This window comes from Balaenoptera borealis, assembly GCF_965194805.1.
Source record: "Balaenoptera borealis genome assembly, chromosome: 14".
In the NCBI taxonomy this organism is placed as follows: domain Eukaryota; kingdom Metazoa; phylum Chordata; class Mammalia; order Artiodactyla; family Balaenopteridae; genus Balaenoptera; species Balaenoptera borealis.
In genome coordinates, this window is record NC_138875.1 from 83,962,819 (window position 1) to 83,978,602 (window position 15,784).

Genomic DNA, 15,784 nt, shown 5'->3' on the forward strand with positions numbered 1-15,784 from the left:
AATAGATTTTTATTTTCATTGTCTAATTTATTGAAGTCAATAATCTTGCTTCCTTGAAGGCTCTGAACCTGAGGCCTGCTATTTCTCTTAAGCATGTACATGTGTGTAAAAAGGGAGATTAGCAGATCTCGAGAGACATTAAAGGTGTCCTAGCATTTAACTGAGACTCTCTCTTTGACTTAATCAGGAGAATGGAAAGAACAGAAAACATGACTTCTCACCACGTGATTCAGTATCATCTAGTGTTACACTCAGGTACCATCTAAAACTTGGTGGTACATGCCCCATGCTTTGGGAAACACTGAAGTAGAAAATCTTACCAAATAAATAACATTTGTAGTTTTCCTTAGTTTTAGTGAATAGTGTCTTCCAGCTTTTGGGTGGGGTCGGAGGGGACTCAGAGTAGTACATAGTGGGGAACTGGGCCCAGGACAATGGGCCAGGCTTTCTTGTTACTAATTCTCTTTGTGCATCCCTGGGCTTGCTGTCGGCCTTGGAGTTTCCTCCTTCTGCTGGACTCGTATTAAGAGTGTTCAGGGACATGCTACGTCTCTAACAGTCACTAACACTTTAGTAAGAGTTACCCTGGTCACTTTTTTCTGTGGATGTGGATGGGGGGGGGGGCGGGTCCCCGAGAGGAGGGAGCAGAACTGAGTGGAGGTGCCTGCAAGTGTGGGGCACACCCGGAAAGCAGGGAGGAGGACTGAAGGGGGAAAGTGGGGTTCCAAAGCCACCTCACTTTCCTGACACTTCAATGGGGCCTTTTCTGGGGCCTCCCTAGGGCTTGTGCTCTGACGGGACAACAGATGCGTTGGTGGTGGGGAGTGTGGAATGAGTGGGGTGGGCCTGTGAAGGTGTCTCGCTTTCTGGAATGACTATGGGAGTTGTGGCCTATTTGTGGGGGTGGGAGGCATGGCAGGTGGATGGAATCCGCGTGATTCAAACTTGTGACTCATCCTCAACATCTGTTGGGTATTTAGCCTCCATCCTCCCCCAGCTCCTTCTCAGAGCTGATTTCTCTCCTGGGGGCGGGCAAGGGAGATGCCTGTGAGGTTTCCCCTCACACTTGGCCCTTATTAGGGAATCGCTAAGAAACCCTTCCAAGAAAGCACAGTGAGGAAGAGGGAGTGGGTCCGGATTGGTATGAATACTACCTTTCTCATTTCTGAAGCATCTCAGGGCTAGCTCTGGAGCTCACAGTTGGTACCCAGTAAACACCCCAGGGTCTATGTAGTAATGAATTGAACCCAAGCTCTGCAATGAGGGAAGGTCATTGGGGCCATACCCATGTTCGAAAGACAGCTGGAACTGAGCCATATGGGTTTCCTGGAGGCTTGCTGCCCAGTTTTGGTCTGACGGGGCCTTTTTCGTCCTGTTCCCAGTTGCATCCGAGACCTGAATTAGGGGTGTATTGGGGGAAGAAGACCTAGAGAGGTGGGGTGTGGGGAGGATGCCCCCATCATGGGCTGGAGCCACCCTTGGTTTGTGTCTGATGCTTCCCATGTGAGATGTAGCTCATTAGCTCAATCAGTGTAATAAGCAAGTCAACTTCCCTTGCAAATTTTGCAAATGACAGAAAACCACCTGATAGGAGTAAACATGAGGGGTATTTATGGGAGCATATAAATAGTTCAAGGAGGTCAGAAGGGCTCAAACAATGTAACAGCCCCCCTCCTTCTCCTTATTCTGCTATCTCCTTCACTGGCTCCCAACAGCCCAGGCCAGCCTCCTACCAGATCAGCAGTCCGAGAGGAAAGAGCATCTTTCCTCTACTGGCCTAGGGGCGATCTTGAGACAGACTTCCGATTGGCTAGGTGCAGGTCACATGCTCATCCCTGACCCAATCACTGTGGCTGGAGGGATGCAGAGCCCTGATTGGCTGGCTCTGGGTGATGTGCCCAGTTATCTTAGCTCCACTGAGCCACTCAGACTGACTGTGGGGGTGAGGTAGTTCCCGGAAGGAAAGATAAGGGGGAGACCCAGAATGGGGAGTGATTGACAGACAGGCAAAACAGATGTCCTCTACCATAGTTCCGGGCCAGAATGAATAATGAATCAGGAATCATGTTGGCTTTTCTGGCAAGCCAACCCACCAATGCCTAGATCTAATGGGTTTTTATAAGGGCCTTTCCTAGGATACAGAGGTGTAGGGGTGGCAGGGGCAAGAGGGCGCCTCCGTGTAGAAGCCATTCCCCCAGCCGCCCAGATGACCCGAAGCTCAAAGCCAGAAACAGCCAGGGGTTGCATAGTGACTGGTGCCCATGTCTTATGCACACACGCAAACATGGCTAAAGTGTCCTGAAGGGAGCTCTCCAGGCACAATCCCCAGATACCAGGACATGCTGTCCCTACATTCTGGCCACGCAGTGTGCCACCCTTCCTGGGGCATCTACTGTCTGCTCATTTAAAAAGCCCACAAGCTCCTGCAGGCTTCATTTCTGTGGCAGAACGGGCCCCGAGAATGACTGCTAACAGGTGCAGCTTTCTTTCTGGGGTGATACAAATGTCCTAAAACTGATTGTGGTCATGTTTGCACAACTCTCTGAATATACTGAAAAACACTGAGTTGTATACTTTAAATGGGTGAATTGTACAGTGTCTGAATGACATCACAATAAAACTGTTACATAAACACACACATGTGAACGAAACCAGCCCAGAGCTCTGGGGTGTGCAGATGGACGATGGGGCTGGTGAATGCACGCTGGGGAAGAAGCCATTTTTAGCCTCTCCCAGTGCCGCTGAGCTGTGTTTATTGGTGGCATCTGTCAGCGCTGGGCTTTGGGCACAGTGAGCTGTGAAATTAAAAGCTGCTGCTCAGCCAAGCTTGTTGCCCAGAGCCTGTGTCTGGCTCCAGCCGTTCCTGTACAGAGAGAGGGCATTTCTCAAGGGACCTTTGGGGGGTAGGACAAAGGACAGTGGGGCTTGCCAGGCCTCCAGGGCTTGCAGAGACTTCTTGGTAGCTCTTCAAGCTGAAAGTCTAAGGATGGGGCCAACTGTGTTTCCAGTCAGAAAATTAGAGCCAGGGGTCCTTGTAGACTCTTGACGGGCAAGACAGGGACAGGGGGAAGGGGAGACTGGGAACAAAGAAGTGGACGGATGTCTCATCCTGTCCCGTGAACTCCGTGGCACCTGCATCAATCTCCTGTCACCTCTGTGCTGGTGGCATCTAGACCAGCTGCTGCTTTCACCAGCTACACCTCCTGGACATCACTTTTTTCATTTCAACATTTCTTGAGTGCCTACTGTTTACCTGATGCTGTTAGTGCTGGGAATAAAGAGCCACCTAAAACCTGGTTCCTCACCACGACCCCTCAAGCGTCCACAGACCATTGCCTTAACACCCAATTTATGGCCAGAACTTCTTTTTTTTTTTTTTTTTGGCCACACCCCTGCAGCATGTGGGATCTTAGTTCCTTGACTAGGGATCGAACCCACGCCCCCTGCCTTGGAAGCACAGAGTCTTAACCACTGGACCGCCAGGGAGGTCCTTTTCATTTCTTTCTCTCTTTTTATTTTAATGGCCAGAACTATTGAAGGGCTGCAAAGAGAAGAGAGGGGTAAGATGCTGTTCCTGCTTTTATGATGTCTGTGTTCGGGTTGGAAGGTTTTAAGAGCAGTCAGATCCACTTATTAGGACAATGCAGATTAAAACCTCCATGACACACCAATTGTCACATAATAAGACTGGGAGAAATTTTAAAATTGGGTATCCAGCATTGGTGAGGGTTTGGGGAACTCGATAGGCTCTGCTGAGGATGGGAGTGTAAATGGGGATAGCTGTTTTGGAGGATAATTTGAGAAGTAACCATGCACGTGCCCACTGACCCAGCCATCCTGCGTACTTCCTGGTAGCTGCCGTGGGGAAACAGCGTCATTGCGCGGGGGGCTTCCACAGGATGTCGTGGCAACGTGGAGGAGGATGGCAACATTTCAGGAACGGCAGAGCCACATCCTGAAATGTCGTCTCGCATTTAAGAAGTCAGTGACAGGTCCACAGATAGCGGCCTGGGAGTCGAGACAAGAAAGCAAGTTGCAGGATGATTTTAGTTCCAAAGAAAGTCTAATCCAGCAGCTCATCCCCCAAACCAGCAGATCCTCAGGTGCCACCATTTGGTGAGCAGGAGTGCCCTGGGCCCCATCTCCCCACTTGGCTCCACTCCAGTTCTCTCCCGAGAGAGTTCTGGAAAGATGAAGGTTGAGTGCTAACCCCCACGTGGATGCCTCGGGGGTCCCAATTCCTGGCATCCCAGGGTGCATTTGACAAAGCAGATTGCTGCCACATCATGTTCCGATAACTGAGCTCCCGGAGAGGGGCGGGGGAGCCCAGCAGAGGCCTGAAACACACGCGGGGACTTCGAAGAATAAGAGCTGCCTGTGACACTGGGGAGGGGGTGACAGCCAGGCTGCCTGTCCTGCTGTGGAGTGAGAGCCCTGAGCCGGGGGAGCGCTGGGCTCTGACAGCACGGTTCCCGCAGCTTCTGGACTGACTGGGGCGAGGGCCTGCTGTACATGGAGGAGCAGATGAGCCTAGGGCACGGGGCTCCCAGAGAGAAGCTGCGTCTGGGATGGTGCGAGATGCAGCGCGTGCAGTCTGTTGTCTCTCTGCATCTGTGTGGGGTAACGTAGGTAGCTACAGCTCTGCATAAACGTGTGCGAGTGTTCTGTGTTTATTCAACACGCTTATTGAGCACCTGCCCTTTGCCAGGTGTCACAGATACAGATGAACAGATAAAATCCCTGCTCCTTTTGAGCAGGGAAGGGAGTTCAGGAAACAAGTGAGAAGAAAATAATTTCAGATAGCGCAAGCACCATGAAGAAAATGAAGCAGGGTAATGTGTTCCAGAGCGGGGCTGTCTAGCTGTTTTATTTATTTATTTTTAACATCTTTATGGGAGTATAATTGCTTTACAATGGTGTGTTAGTTTCTGCTTTATAACATAGTGAATCAGCTATACATATACATATATCCCCATATCCCCTCCCTCTTGCGTCTCCCTCCCACCCTCCCTATCCCACCCCTCTAGGTGGTCACAAAGCACCGAGCTGATCTCCCTGTGCTATGTGGCTGCTTCCCACTAGCTATCTATTTGACATTGGGTAGTGTATATATGTCCATGCCAGTCTCTCACTTCATCCCAGCTTCCCCTTCCCCCTCCCCGTGTCCTCAAGTTCATTCTCTACGTCTGCGTCTTCATTCCTGTCCTGCCCGTCTAGCTGTTTTAGATAAGGTGGTCAGGGAAGGCCTCTTGGAGGAGGTGACAGTTGGTCCGAAATTTGAACTTGGACCAGGAGCCAGGCAGGCCAAGGTCTTGGAGCAGAGAGGACAACAAGTTCGAAGACTTTGTTAGTCTTCTCGGGCTGCCATGAAAAGATACCATAGACTAAGGGATTTAGAACAACAAAAATTTATTTTCTCACAACTCTGGAGGCTAGAAGACCAAGATCAAGGTGCCAGCAGGGTTGGTTTCTCCTGAGGCCGCTCCTTGGCTTGCAGACGGCCACTGTGTCTTCACATGGCCTTTTCTCTGTGAGCAGGCACACCCCTGGTGTCTCTTCCTCTGCTTCTAAGGACACCAGCCCTGTTGGATTAGGGCCCCACCCTTATGACCTCATTTAACCTTAAGTACCTCTTTAAAGGCCCTGTCTCCAAATATAGTCACATTTTAAGGTACTGGGGTTAGGACTTCAACGTAGGAATTTGGGGGGGGGACACAATTCAGCCCATAATAGGCCCCGAGGTAGCAATGGGCCTGGCAGATGCAAGGAAAAGGATGCTTGGAGCCTTTTAGGGTGGGGGGAGGGGGGACAGGGAGGCGGGGCTTGGGGTCATGAGGAGGTTAGGGATGTGTTCCGAGGGTAGTGGGAAGCTGCTGGAGGCCCGAGTGCCTCTCTGGGTCTCTGTGTGATTGTGCATCTCGTTGGACAGAAAGAGAGGAGAAGTCCTGGCTTGGGTACGTTTCTTCCTCCAAGGAGCTGTCTCTGGGTCACAGGGCGCCCCCCGTAGACACAGGCTGGGAAGCAGGGAGACACTTGCGTTTCTCTCCCGGCCTGAGCTCCTTTTCCTTCTCTTCTCTCAAGAATCAAAGGCTGGTGGGTGTCTCACCACTACGTGTCCACGTTCCTGTCTGGAGTGATGCTGACCTGGTGAGTGTCCCCCGCTGTGCCCCAGGGCCTCTGCTCACTCTCCCCAGGGAGCCAGTGAATGAGGACTGGTGGTGGCTGAGGGGTCCAGGTGCAGGGGCCTTATGGCCTGACTTCTGGGCCACGAAGTGAAGCGTGAGCTTACAACGGGGCTGCAGGGACACCCCAAGTCAGCTGGGGACTTTTCCGAGGAACGTCCTGTCTGCCTCCTGGCTGGGGTGACAGCAAGGAAGTCTGGACAGGAGAAGCACAGGGACAAGGCTGTGACTGATGGAGGGTTAGGGGGAATCGGTGGGAATTGAGGCTTCAAGATGCCTACCTGCCCTCCCCTGGTTCTAGAATGGATTAAAGCAGTGATGGAAATTACCTGATCCAGCCCCAGGGACATGGCGATAAAGAAGGTAGAATTGGGTTTTAAATCACCTTTTCTCTTCTGGTTGGAACAGAGATGGGGTGGGGATGAACAAATGATTTCAGAGTGGGGGCTCATCTTGGCTTTTCCCCCACTTCTCTGCAGGCCTAACGGACTAATTTATCAGAAGTTTCGCGATCAGTTTTTAGCGTTCTCCATTTTTCAGAGTGAGTGTCTCTTGCTCGGATTCAGGGGAGGAGGCTTGGTGTGGTTTTCACCGATGGAGGCTGTTTTGTGAAGGGTGTGTCTTGTGTGGAAGGGAGATGAGACTGGGGGAAGCCCCTGGTCGGCCAGGGACAGGGGAGGGTCCCAGAAAACCAGAAAGAGCCATCCACACCCCATCAACTCCATCCTACCGCCCAGCCCCTGGCCTTAAGAGAGGAATGTCTGACCCACACCCACGCCCTGGAGTTCCAGCCACTGCCTTTTTCTTTTCTTTTTTTTTTTTTTGGCCGCACTGTGCAGCATGTGGGATCTTAGTTCCCCAGCCAGGGATCAAACCCGTGCCCCCTGCATTGGGAGCGCAGAGTCTTAACCACTGGACAGCCAGGGAAGTCCAAGTCACTGCCTTTTTCTTCCCTGGATCAGAACCAGACCAGTTGTACCCTTCAGGAACTGAGGGGTGTTGGGGGCACTAACTCTTGTTTTCCTCAAAATGGAAATTTATGTTCTTTTTCTCATTTAAGAATAGCTCTGGATTTATATACAATGAGGGGTTACCTCTGAGAAGCAGAAATTGGATGGTTGGGGACAGGGAGAGAGTTTTACTTTTCACCAAGTACCTGTTTGTTCCCCTTGAATTTTATGCCAAGTGCATATTACCTATTCAAAAAATACAATTTAATTTTTAAATAAAACCCTGCTTACAGGCAAATACAAACATAAGCCAAGAAGGAAAATTACATATAATCCCACCCTTAGGGTGTTAATTGATCTATGTCCTTTCAAACATTTTTATTCATAAATATATATATACACATATACTGCATTATGTATAGTCTACAAACATGGGATCCCTCTACACAGCTTTGTTTATAACCTAGTTTATATTCTATTAACAATTATCATGGGTATTTTTCCACATCAACACGGAATTCTGCCTCCTTAATTTTTAGTGACTACAAAGTACCCCATTGTATGGAACTGTCTCTTTCATGTCTTGGTGCTGGGAGCACACAGCTCCCAGCATGGTGCCACCATTCCAGCAAGCATCTAATGAGTGCCAACTGCATGCCTAGGAAAGCTCCAGAAGTTTCTAGCCTAGTTGGGGCTTAGTTGCAGTCTCAGATAACCTGAGCTCTCTTTGAAGGAATAAAAGCAGGTTCAGACCTGTGTGTGTGTGTTTTGGGGGTGGGAGGAGGTTGTACCCAGGTGTGTGTGTGTGTGTGTGTGTGTTTTGGGGGTGGGAGGAGGCTGTACCCAGGGGTGTGTGTGTGTGTGTGTTTTGGGGGTGGGAGGAAGTTGTACCCAGGGGTGTGTGTGTGTGTGTGTGTGTGTGTTTTGGGGGTGGGAGGAGGTTGTACCCAGGTGTGTGTGTGTGTATGTGTGTGTGTGTGTTTTGGGGGTGGGAGGAGGTTGTACCCAGGTGTGTGTGTGTGTGTGTGGTTTGGGGGTGGGAGGAGGTTGTACCCAGGGGTGTGTGTGTGTGTGTGTGTGCATGCGTGCTTTGGGGGTGGGAGGAGGTTGTACCCAGGGGTGTATGTGTGTGTGTGTTTTGGGGGTGGGAGGAAGTTGTACCCAGGTGTGTGTGTGTTTTGGGGGTGGGAGGAGGTTGTACCCAGGTGTGTGTATGTGTGTGTTTTGGGGGTAGGAGGAGGTTGTACCCAGGTGTGTGTGTGTGTGTGTGTGTGTGTTTTGGGGGTGGGAGGAGGTTGTACCAGGGGTGTGTGTGTGCGTGCGTGCTTTGGGGGTGGGAGGAGGTTGTACCCAGTTGTGTGTGTGTGTTTTGGGGGTGGGAGGAGGTTGTACCCAGGTGTGTGTGTGTGTGTGTGCATGCGCTTTGGGGGTGGGAGGAGGTTGTACCCAGGTGTGTGTGCGTCCGTGTTTTGGGGGTGGGAGGAGGTTGTACCCAGGTATGTGTGTGTGTGTTTTGGGGGTGGGAGGAGGTTGTACCCAGGTGTGTGTGTGTGTGTGTGTGTATTTTGGGGGTGGGAGGAGGTTGTACCCAGGTGTGTGTGTGTGTGTGTGTGTGTGTGTGTGTTTTGGGGGTGGGAGGAGGTTGTACCCAGGGGTGTGTGTGTGGTGTGTGTGTGTATGTGCGTGTGTGTGTGTGCGTGCGTGCACGCTTTGTGGGTGGGAAGGAGGTTGTACCCTCTGGGCAGTGGAGACCTGCCAGCCTGCAGTGGAGGTGTTGCTGGCTCTTCCAGTCCCTGAGCTGGGTGCTGTGCTCCCCCTGCAGGCTGTGTCCAGTTCCTGCAATATTATTACCAGAGGGGCTGCCTCTACCGGCTGCGGGCCCTAGGGGAGAGGAATCACCTGGACCTCACGGTGGGTGAGTAGCCTAGCCTGGGGGGTGGAGGGACAAGCACCGGCCCTCCCTGCTCCCCCAGACCTCGCCATGCACTCCTCACTGGGAACAGGTGCCAGTAAGAACCTGACAAGACCTGCCACACGCAAAGCCAGTCTGCCGACCTCACCCCAGTTGCTTTTTTTTTTTTTGGTTTGACATATATACACTAATACAGTTGCTTTTCATAATTCGTCGTGGGATTCCATTTCAGTTGACAAGTGCGAGACCAGCTGTGTGCCAGGCCCTGGATGCTGGCCTCTAGCTTCTTTCTAAATGGATATTTTTTGTCTGTGTTTTATGATGTACATAATCTTAGTCTAGTGTTTTTACACTTATGCAATTTATGTGTGCTTAACTTTCACTCAGCGAGGTGGGTGCCCCATTAGAAAAACTCGGAGAATCCAGGGGAAAGTGTGGTTAATAAAAATCTTCTATCTTTTAAGATGGTCATTTCCATCGAGTTACTCTGCACAGTAGGCTCTATTTCATCAAGACTCGATTGAAGTGAAGCATGCAAAAGCCAATTATAAAATGCAAAATCCCGTGCAAATTAAAGAAATTATTAGAAACTTAGTGCCGGCACATCAGTGTTCTGTAAGAGTTGTCAGCCCACTTGGTTCATGGTGACTTGAGGCGTTAGGGCAGTCAGGCCTGGTGGCAGGTGTTCTGCATGTTTCCTGGGTTACTTTCCTAGTGAGCGCTCACCCACCTGGAGGAGGTGAGGGCTGTGCCCCTCCCCCATCCGTGCTTTTGAACCTGGCTAATCTCAGAGTGACTGGCCTGCCTGGGCCACCTCACACGGGCCCTTCGCTCCCTCCTTCCTCTCCACAGAAGGATTTCAGTCCTGGATGTGGCGAGGCCTCACCTTCCTTCTGCCCTTCCTGTTTTGTGGCCACGTGAGTCCCCCTGGAGTTTGTGGGTATCCCTCCCGGGAACAGAAGGTCTTCAGGGCTCTCCCTCTCTCACCAGCTATCCCCGAGCTGGGCCCCACGGGGTCCTGGGGCTGGGACGGCCCCAGTGTCCAGGGATGCCAAAGGCAAGAGCCGGAATTGGCCCTCGGCACCAGCACGCCCAACCCCAGGCGGGGTGCCCCAGTTTCATTTTGGGGGGTTGTCAGTGTCTCAAGGGCAGTTGACAGCAGAAGCTGGGGGCCTTGGCGCTCTCCCTGGGCTTTCCCACGTGGGTCTCCAGGGGACTCCGGTGGGCTGAGCAGTGCCTATCTCCCCTCTCTCCAGTTCTGGCAGCTCTACAATGCCATCACGTTATTTGAGCTCTCCAGCCACGAGGAATGCAGAGAATGGCAGGTATGGTGTTTGTGTGTGTGTGTGAAGCGTGTGTGCGCATTGGTTGGGGGGTTCCTGGGGAAGGTTGGGGCCGCTTGGGGAGAATTCCTTCCTCAGCTCCCCCTACCCCCTGCCTGCCCCGTAGGGCCCTGCAGTCCAGAGCTCGCTGCAGCTGGGGCCTGGGAGACCGTGGGAGGGAATTCGGGAGACCAGGGAGCCCCTCAGTGGTCTGAGAAACCCAAGGAGGTTCGCGCTAGGAGGGGGGCTGCGGGAGGAGCCCCCCAGGACTCTGCCTGATCCCCTAGGACTCGCACCCTTCACTCAGTTAGCCCAGATCTCTGCCTTCTGCTGGCAAACGCTGCAGTTCGCAGGTAGCTTGTGCCAAGGGGGTTCTGAGGTCCCGGGGGGGCGCGGGGGGCATTTCAGCAAGGAGAGCTGACCCAAGCCGGCGCGGCCTTTGCCTTCTTTCTCTTGTGCTCTCTGCCTCGCCTTCCCTGCCCTGGGCGCCCCCTTCTCTGCGTGCCCCCCGCCCAGGTGTTCGTGTTGGCGCTTACGTTCCTTGTCCTCTTCCTCGGCAATTTCCTGACCACACTCAAAGTCGTGCACGCCAAACTCCAGAAGAACAGAAGCGAGGCCAAGAAGCTGTGAGCCACGGGGCCGGCGCCCCTCGAGCCCCGGACTTTGAGACTGGCAGGGGATCCCAGGCGACACCCTCGCTGCCGGGTTCCTCCCAACCAGTGCCAGTGGCCACTGGCAGCAGTGACCTCAGGGGCCAGCGGCATCACTGGGAGCAGAGCCGAGGCCCCGGTCCCCGGCCGGGCAAGAGGAATGTGACCCCAGCCTGTCCGTGCAGTATTAGCCCGCCCCAGCCTCCCTATTTATGACATATTTAATATCGGCCCTCCCCCTTCCCTAGAATCTGCCGCCCTCTTCCCCCGCTGCTCTCCGCGAGACTGCGTCAGTCTTCCTGGGGGGTGGGGGAGGCTTAGCCTCAGGGACCCCCCTCTGTCCCCCATCCTGTCGTTTGAGCCCCTCAGGTTGGGCTTAGGACGTGCCTCGCTGGGGTTGGGTTTCCGCTGACCTGCTACTTAACTGAGTCCCAGGCGGGTGGAAGGAAGCCCTTCCGTGTCCCGGGAAGCCTCCCTCCCCGGGGCACCGCCTCTGCTGTAAGCTCCCGGCCTCCGCGCCGCCGCCGCGCGGGTGTTCAGGTTCTCGGGGAACCGCTGTCCGTCTGTGCCTCGTGCTCTTTGTGCTTCCTGAGTCTGCAGCCTGCTGGCCGCCAGGCGGCCCTGCCTCCCACCGGCCCAGGGCGGCCCTGTGGCGGGAGGGTTTTCTGAGGGTCACCACCAGAGGGCGCTCCTGCATAGTCTGGCTGGTGTGAGGGCTTTTTTTTTTTTTTTTTTTTCCCCCCCCTCAAAGTTTGGGTCCACTTTTGGGGGCTTTCATGACCCCCGCCCCTCAGCCCACCTTCCCAGATTCTCTCCGTGAGCACTCAGGGCGTGGGGTCAAGCCCCTCGGCGCTGGTTGGGACGTAAGCCAGCGTGGAGGTCTCCCATGCTCAGGCTTCCTCCCTTCACCTCAGAGGTTCTGGAATGTGGGGGGCGCCTGAGCAGGCTCACTTCGAGGAGGAGGCCACACTCTAGAGGCCAGGGCAGGTCTGCTGGTCACCTCACGTTAGGTTCTGTATCTGTGGGGAGGGTGAAGAAGCCAACAGGTTTGGTTGCATTTTCTGCGTCTTCTCCTCATATGGGCCTCAGCCGTCCTTAACGACTTAACTTAGAAATCCCTGCTGACCAGAGTACATAGATGGTGTCCATAATCATGCTCTGGGCCTCAAAGGGGTTTAAACTTTTAAAGTATGAAATTTCCCCTCCCCTCCCCCCAGTAAGATTCCACATAAAAATCCAGATTTCCACTTTCCCTAGAGAAATGGAAAGATCTAGAAACATTCCCACAGAGCAGCATCTGGCTGGGCTGAGCTGCCTTGTCTAGGGTGGGGTGCTTGGTTTCTAATTTGCCATAGGCCCCACCACTCCCTTTTATCCCTGCCCTACTTCACTCATTTGGGTCTCCCATCTGGCCCTTTAGGCACTTGGGTTTGCCCTAGACTAGGAGTTGGCGAACTTTTTCTGTGAAGAGCCAGATGGCAAATATTTTAGGCTTTGAGGGCCAGATGGTCTCTCACACTACTCTAGTCTGCAACTGGAGGGCAGAAGCAGCCAACGCATAAACGAATGGGCGTGGCTGTTTTTCAATAAAACTTTATTTACAAAAATAAAGATTTGGCCCACAGACTGTGGTTTGTGGACCTCTGTCCTAGACCATCATTTGTCCACGAAGCCTTGGACCGAATGCTCTCTTGACTCCCCAGGGTGTGGCAGGGCCTTGGGGAACCTAGGTGGGGTGGCGTAGACTTCAGAAGTCTCTTTCTCAGGCCTAGTGGGGGCCGAAGCACTGGGCAAGGGAGGGGGCTGAGGCAGGAGATACCGGGGATGGCAGGAGCCACCTGAAGCCATCATCTCATCTTAGGTAACGCTGATTCCTGGGCTTACTCAGGAGCCACCAGCTCTCAATCTCTGGGGCATCAGGATCACCTGGGGCACTTGTTTGAAAACTCTTGGGCCCCTGACCCCAGACCTTCTAGGAGGTTCAGTGAATCTGCACTGGGGGTTAATCAAGTCTGTTCTCGCAGGGGGCCAGGATGGCCTTGGTTCCAGATCTCCACATCTTGGCAGAATTGGAGGCTGTGAGAGATGGGAGCCCGATGACTATTTAAATGAGCCAGTGCTGTCCTTGTGCAGACAGTCTGTAGAGAGACCTGACTTGCCCAAGATCACTCGGAGCTGATGTCACTTTTCATCTCGGGTTTCTGGCAAGTAGTGGCGAGCGGAGGGGTTGCAGGTGAGGAGACGCTGAGCAAGGGTCACGTGGATGGTCCAGGGAATACTTTTTGCTTTTTGAGAGAGGTTCTTCTCTGCCTCATGTGCGTCCAGCTCTGGAAAGATGGCAGCCAAGCTGAGGGCTGAGACTGAAGTCCTCTGTTTGGAAGGGAGTAGGGAGGGGGCTGGTGCCGGCCCCCCACGTTTGGGGCTGGGGCCTGTGTTCTCCTGATAGGCCTCGGTCCCATCCTGGTGCCCGAGTTCCTGCGGGGAGGAAGCAAGAAGCTGGAGGATGCAGCCATGCCTATCTCAGGAAACCAGGGAGGCGGGTGACTTGGGAGAGCAGGCTTGGGGGCCGTGTGGAACGCTGCCAAGTCCACATTTATCCTCATACCAGACGTCATTCCTCATCTCAAGCACAGGCTCTGAGGACCTACTGGGTGTGCAGAGGGGGACACACAGCTGGGGGTTGGTTGTGATGAGGGCACTCCTGAGTCCTGGGGACAAATGCTCGTTCCAGGGTGCAGAGGGACTGAGTCCAGCACCCTCGCTCACCACCACCACCACCACGCAGGCTGGAGGGGGGCTCGTGGTCAGAGCCCCAGCTGGGAAAGGAGAGAGTTCCAGAATGTTCCAAGAGCCTGGCCACAGACTCCAGACACCAGGCCCTGGAGACGCCCGACTCCAAGTGCCCTTCGAGAGCTGGGGAGGGGGCAGGATCCAGGGAGCAGTCTGGACCTGGGAGCCTGGGTCCTGTCAGTTCTGTCGTGAGGGCCGTGGGCCCCGCCGGGAGGTGTCAAACCAGCAGGCACAGGCGGTGCTGTTTCTGCCGCTGTGCTTTCTTCATGGCACTGAGGGCAACCTTGGCGGCCTCTCGGAAGACGTCCTCCACGTTCTCCCGAAACTTGGCAGAACATTCCAGGTAGAGGGCAGCTTGGATCTGTTCGCAGGCGCTCTGGCCCTGGTGGGGGGAGGGGCCGCGATTAGACGAGGGGCCTGGAGCATGGGGTCTCCTGTGAGACCCCTCACGGATTTGGGGGCTTTCTGGGGGCGGAGGCCTTGGGGTGGGGACGCTTCTCCACCCCAGGGCCAGCCCTCCCCAGTGTGTGCGGATGGACCATGAGGGCCAGTGTGGTGTGGCCTATGGGCTGTAGCTGCTGCGAGCTCTGTCCTGGCCTCCAGCCCACGCTTCCCCCGAACTCAGGCAGAGAGGGGGGCTGACTTCAGCCGAGAACTGGGGCGGGGTGGTGTGTCTGCCAGGCCTGTGAGGAGAGTTGAAGGCCTCAAGACAAGAGGGCTTCCTACATGCTTCTCTCCCCCCTCTTCCCGAAAGCACAATTCGGGCAACTGAGCTGGCTGTTAGAGTAAAAACAGTATTTCTAACACAAATTTATTAATGCCTCTTCCTTTTTATTAAACTTCATTAGTTTTCCTTTGTGTTCCTTTTATTCTGCCATGCCTTACCCAGAAGGCCACAGGGTTTGGTCAGGCTCACGAAAGGAACCCTGGTTTCCGACACGGACTTGCCCTTCCAGGCCTCTGGGGGGATGGGACAGGGTGGTGGTTAAGGGCTCAGGCTTTGGGGCCAGAGTGACTGGGATGGAATCTTGGCTCCACTTCAGGTTAGCTGTGTGACCCCGGGCAAGCTACTTAACCTCTCTGAGTCTCCATCTCTCCTCTGTAACATGGGGGGCGCTAATAGTACCTGCCTCAAGGTTATAAGGATTAAATGAGGTAAGTAATGTAAAGTGCTCAGACAAGTGGCCTATCGTTATTAATATCTAAAAATTATTATTCTTAACCACGGCAGTCCAGTGGTTAGGACTCGGTGATTTCACTGCCGTGGCCCTGGGTTCAATCCCTGGTCAGGGAACTAAGATCCTGCAAGCTGCTCGGGGCGGCAAAAAAAAAGAAAATTATTATTTTTAGAATCCTGCTGGCTTCAGCTCCCAAAAGGCCACTAAGGCACACCAAATGCAGAGGCCAAAGACCTGGGAGGCTTTGTGGCCATGGCTGTGTCCTGGCCTCCTGGGCTCCTGGCGATGGGGTGGAGCGGAGCGGGGCGGGGGAGGGGCCCTGGCCCACCTGTGTGTAGGTGATGGGCTCGAGCTGGGCCGCCCGGAGCTTGCGCAGCTGCTCCTTGTCCTTCCTCAGGTCTGTCTTGCAGCCAATGAGCACCGTAGGGATCCCACGGCAGAAGTGGGTGACCTCAGGGAACCACTGTGGAAGGAGAGGGCGGGCATCAGGGCTGGGGCCCTGTCCGTGGCCCCTCCTCCAGAGGCAGGCGGGCTGGGAGAGGGGCCTTACCTTGATGAGAACGTTGTCATAGCTGGTGGGGTTCATGACGTCATAGCAGATGAGCACGAGTTGGGTGTTCTGGTAGGACAGGGGCCGCAGCCGGTCATAATCTTCCTGCCCTGAAACCAGACAGCAGGTGGAGGTCAGGGAGGTACCACTTACTTCTCTACCTGAGTCCCCTGTCTGGGCTCAGATGGGTGAGGGGTTGGGGGTCTCCTGGGCAAGAGACTCTAGGCCTCGGTTTCCTCATGTGTAAAAC

At 54.0% G+C, this 15,784-nt stretch overlaps 2 protein-coding genes across 14 annotated transcripts in view; one reads left to right on the top strand and one right to left on the bottom strand.

The window, feature by feature from the left end:
• Positions 1–12,627, top strand: part of TMEM120B (transmembrane protein 120B) — a 47,680-nt gene extending 35,053 nt beyond the window's left edge. For 2 of the 3 annotated variants that reach the window (XM_082355995.1, XM_082355997.1), the window contains 6 exons: positions 6,082–6,147; positions 6,662–6,723; positions 8,955–9,047; positions 9,897–9,961; positions 10,301–10,369; positions 10,883–12,627. In XM_082355995.1, the coding sequence (XP_082212121.1) occupies positions 6,082–6,147; positions 6,662–6,723; positions 8,955–9,047; positions 9,897–9,961; positions 10,301–10,369; positions 10,883–10,996 (469 nt within the window). In that variant the 3' untranslated portion in view covers positions 10,997–12,627. The remainder of the gene's footprint in view (positions 1–6,081; positions 6,148–6,661; positions 6,724–8,954; positions 9,048–9,896; positions 9,962–10,300; positions 10,370–10,882) is intronic. The other variant, XM_082355996.1, reaches the window with a different exon arrangement.
• Positions 3,567–15,784, bottom strand: part of RHOF (ras homolog family member F, filopodia associated) — a 32,720-nt gene continuing 20,502 nt past the window's right edge. For 10 of the 11 annotated variants that reach the window (XM_082356039.1, XM_082356040.1, XM_082356045.1 and 7 more), the window contains 3 exons: positions 15,535–15,644; positions 15,313–15,447; positions 12,594–14,188 (listed from right to left, as the gene is read on the bottom strand). In XM_082356039.1, coding sequence (XP_082212165.1) covers positions 14,024–14,188; positions 15,313–15,447; positions 15,535–15,644 — 410 coding nt within the window. In that variant the 3' untranslated portion in view covers positions 12,594–14,023. Of the gene's footprint in view, positions 6,379–12,593; positions 14,189–15,312; positions 15,448–15,534; positions 15,645–15,784 lie in introns of those variants that run through there. The other variant, XM_082356037.1, reaches the window with a different exon arrangement.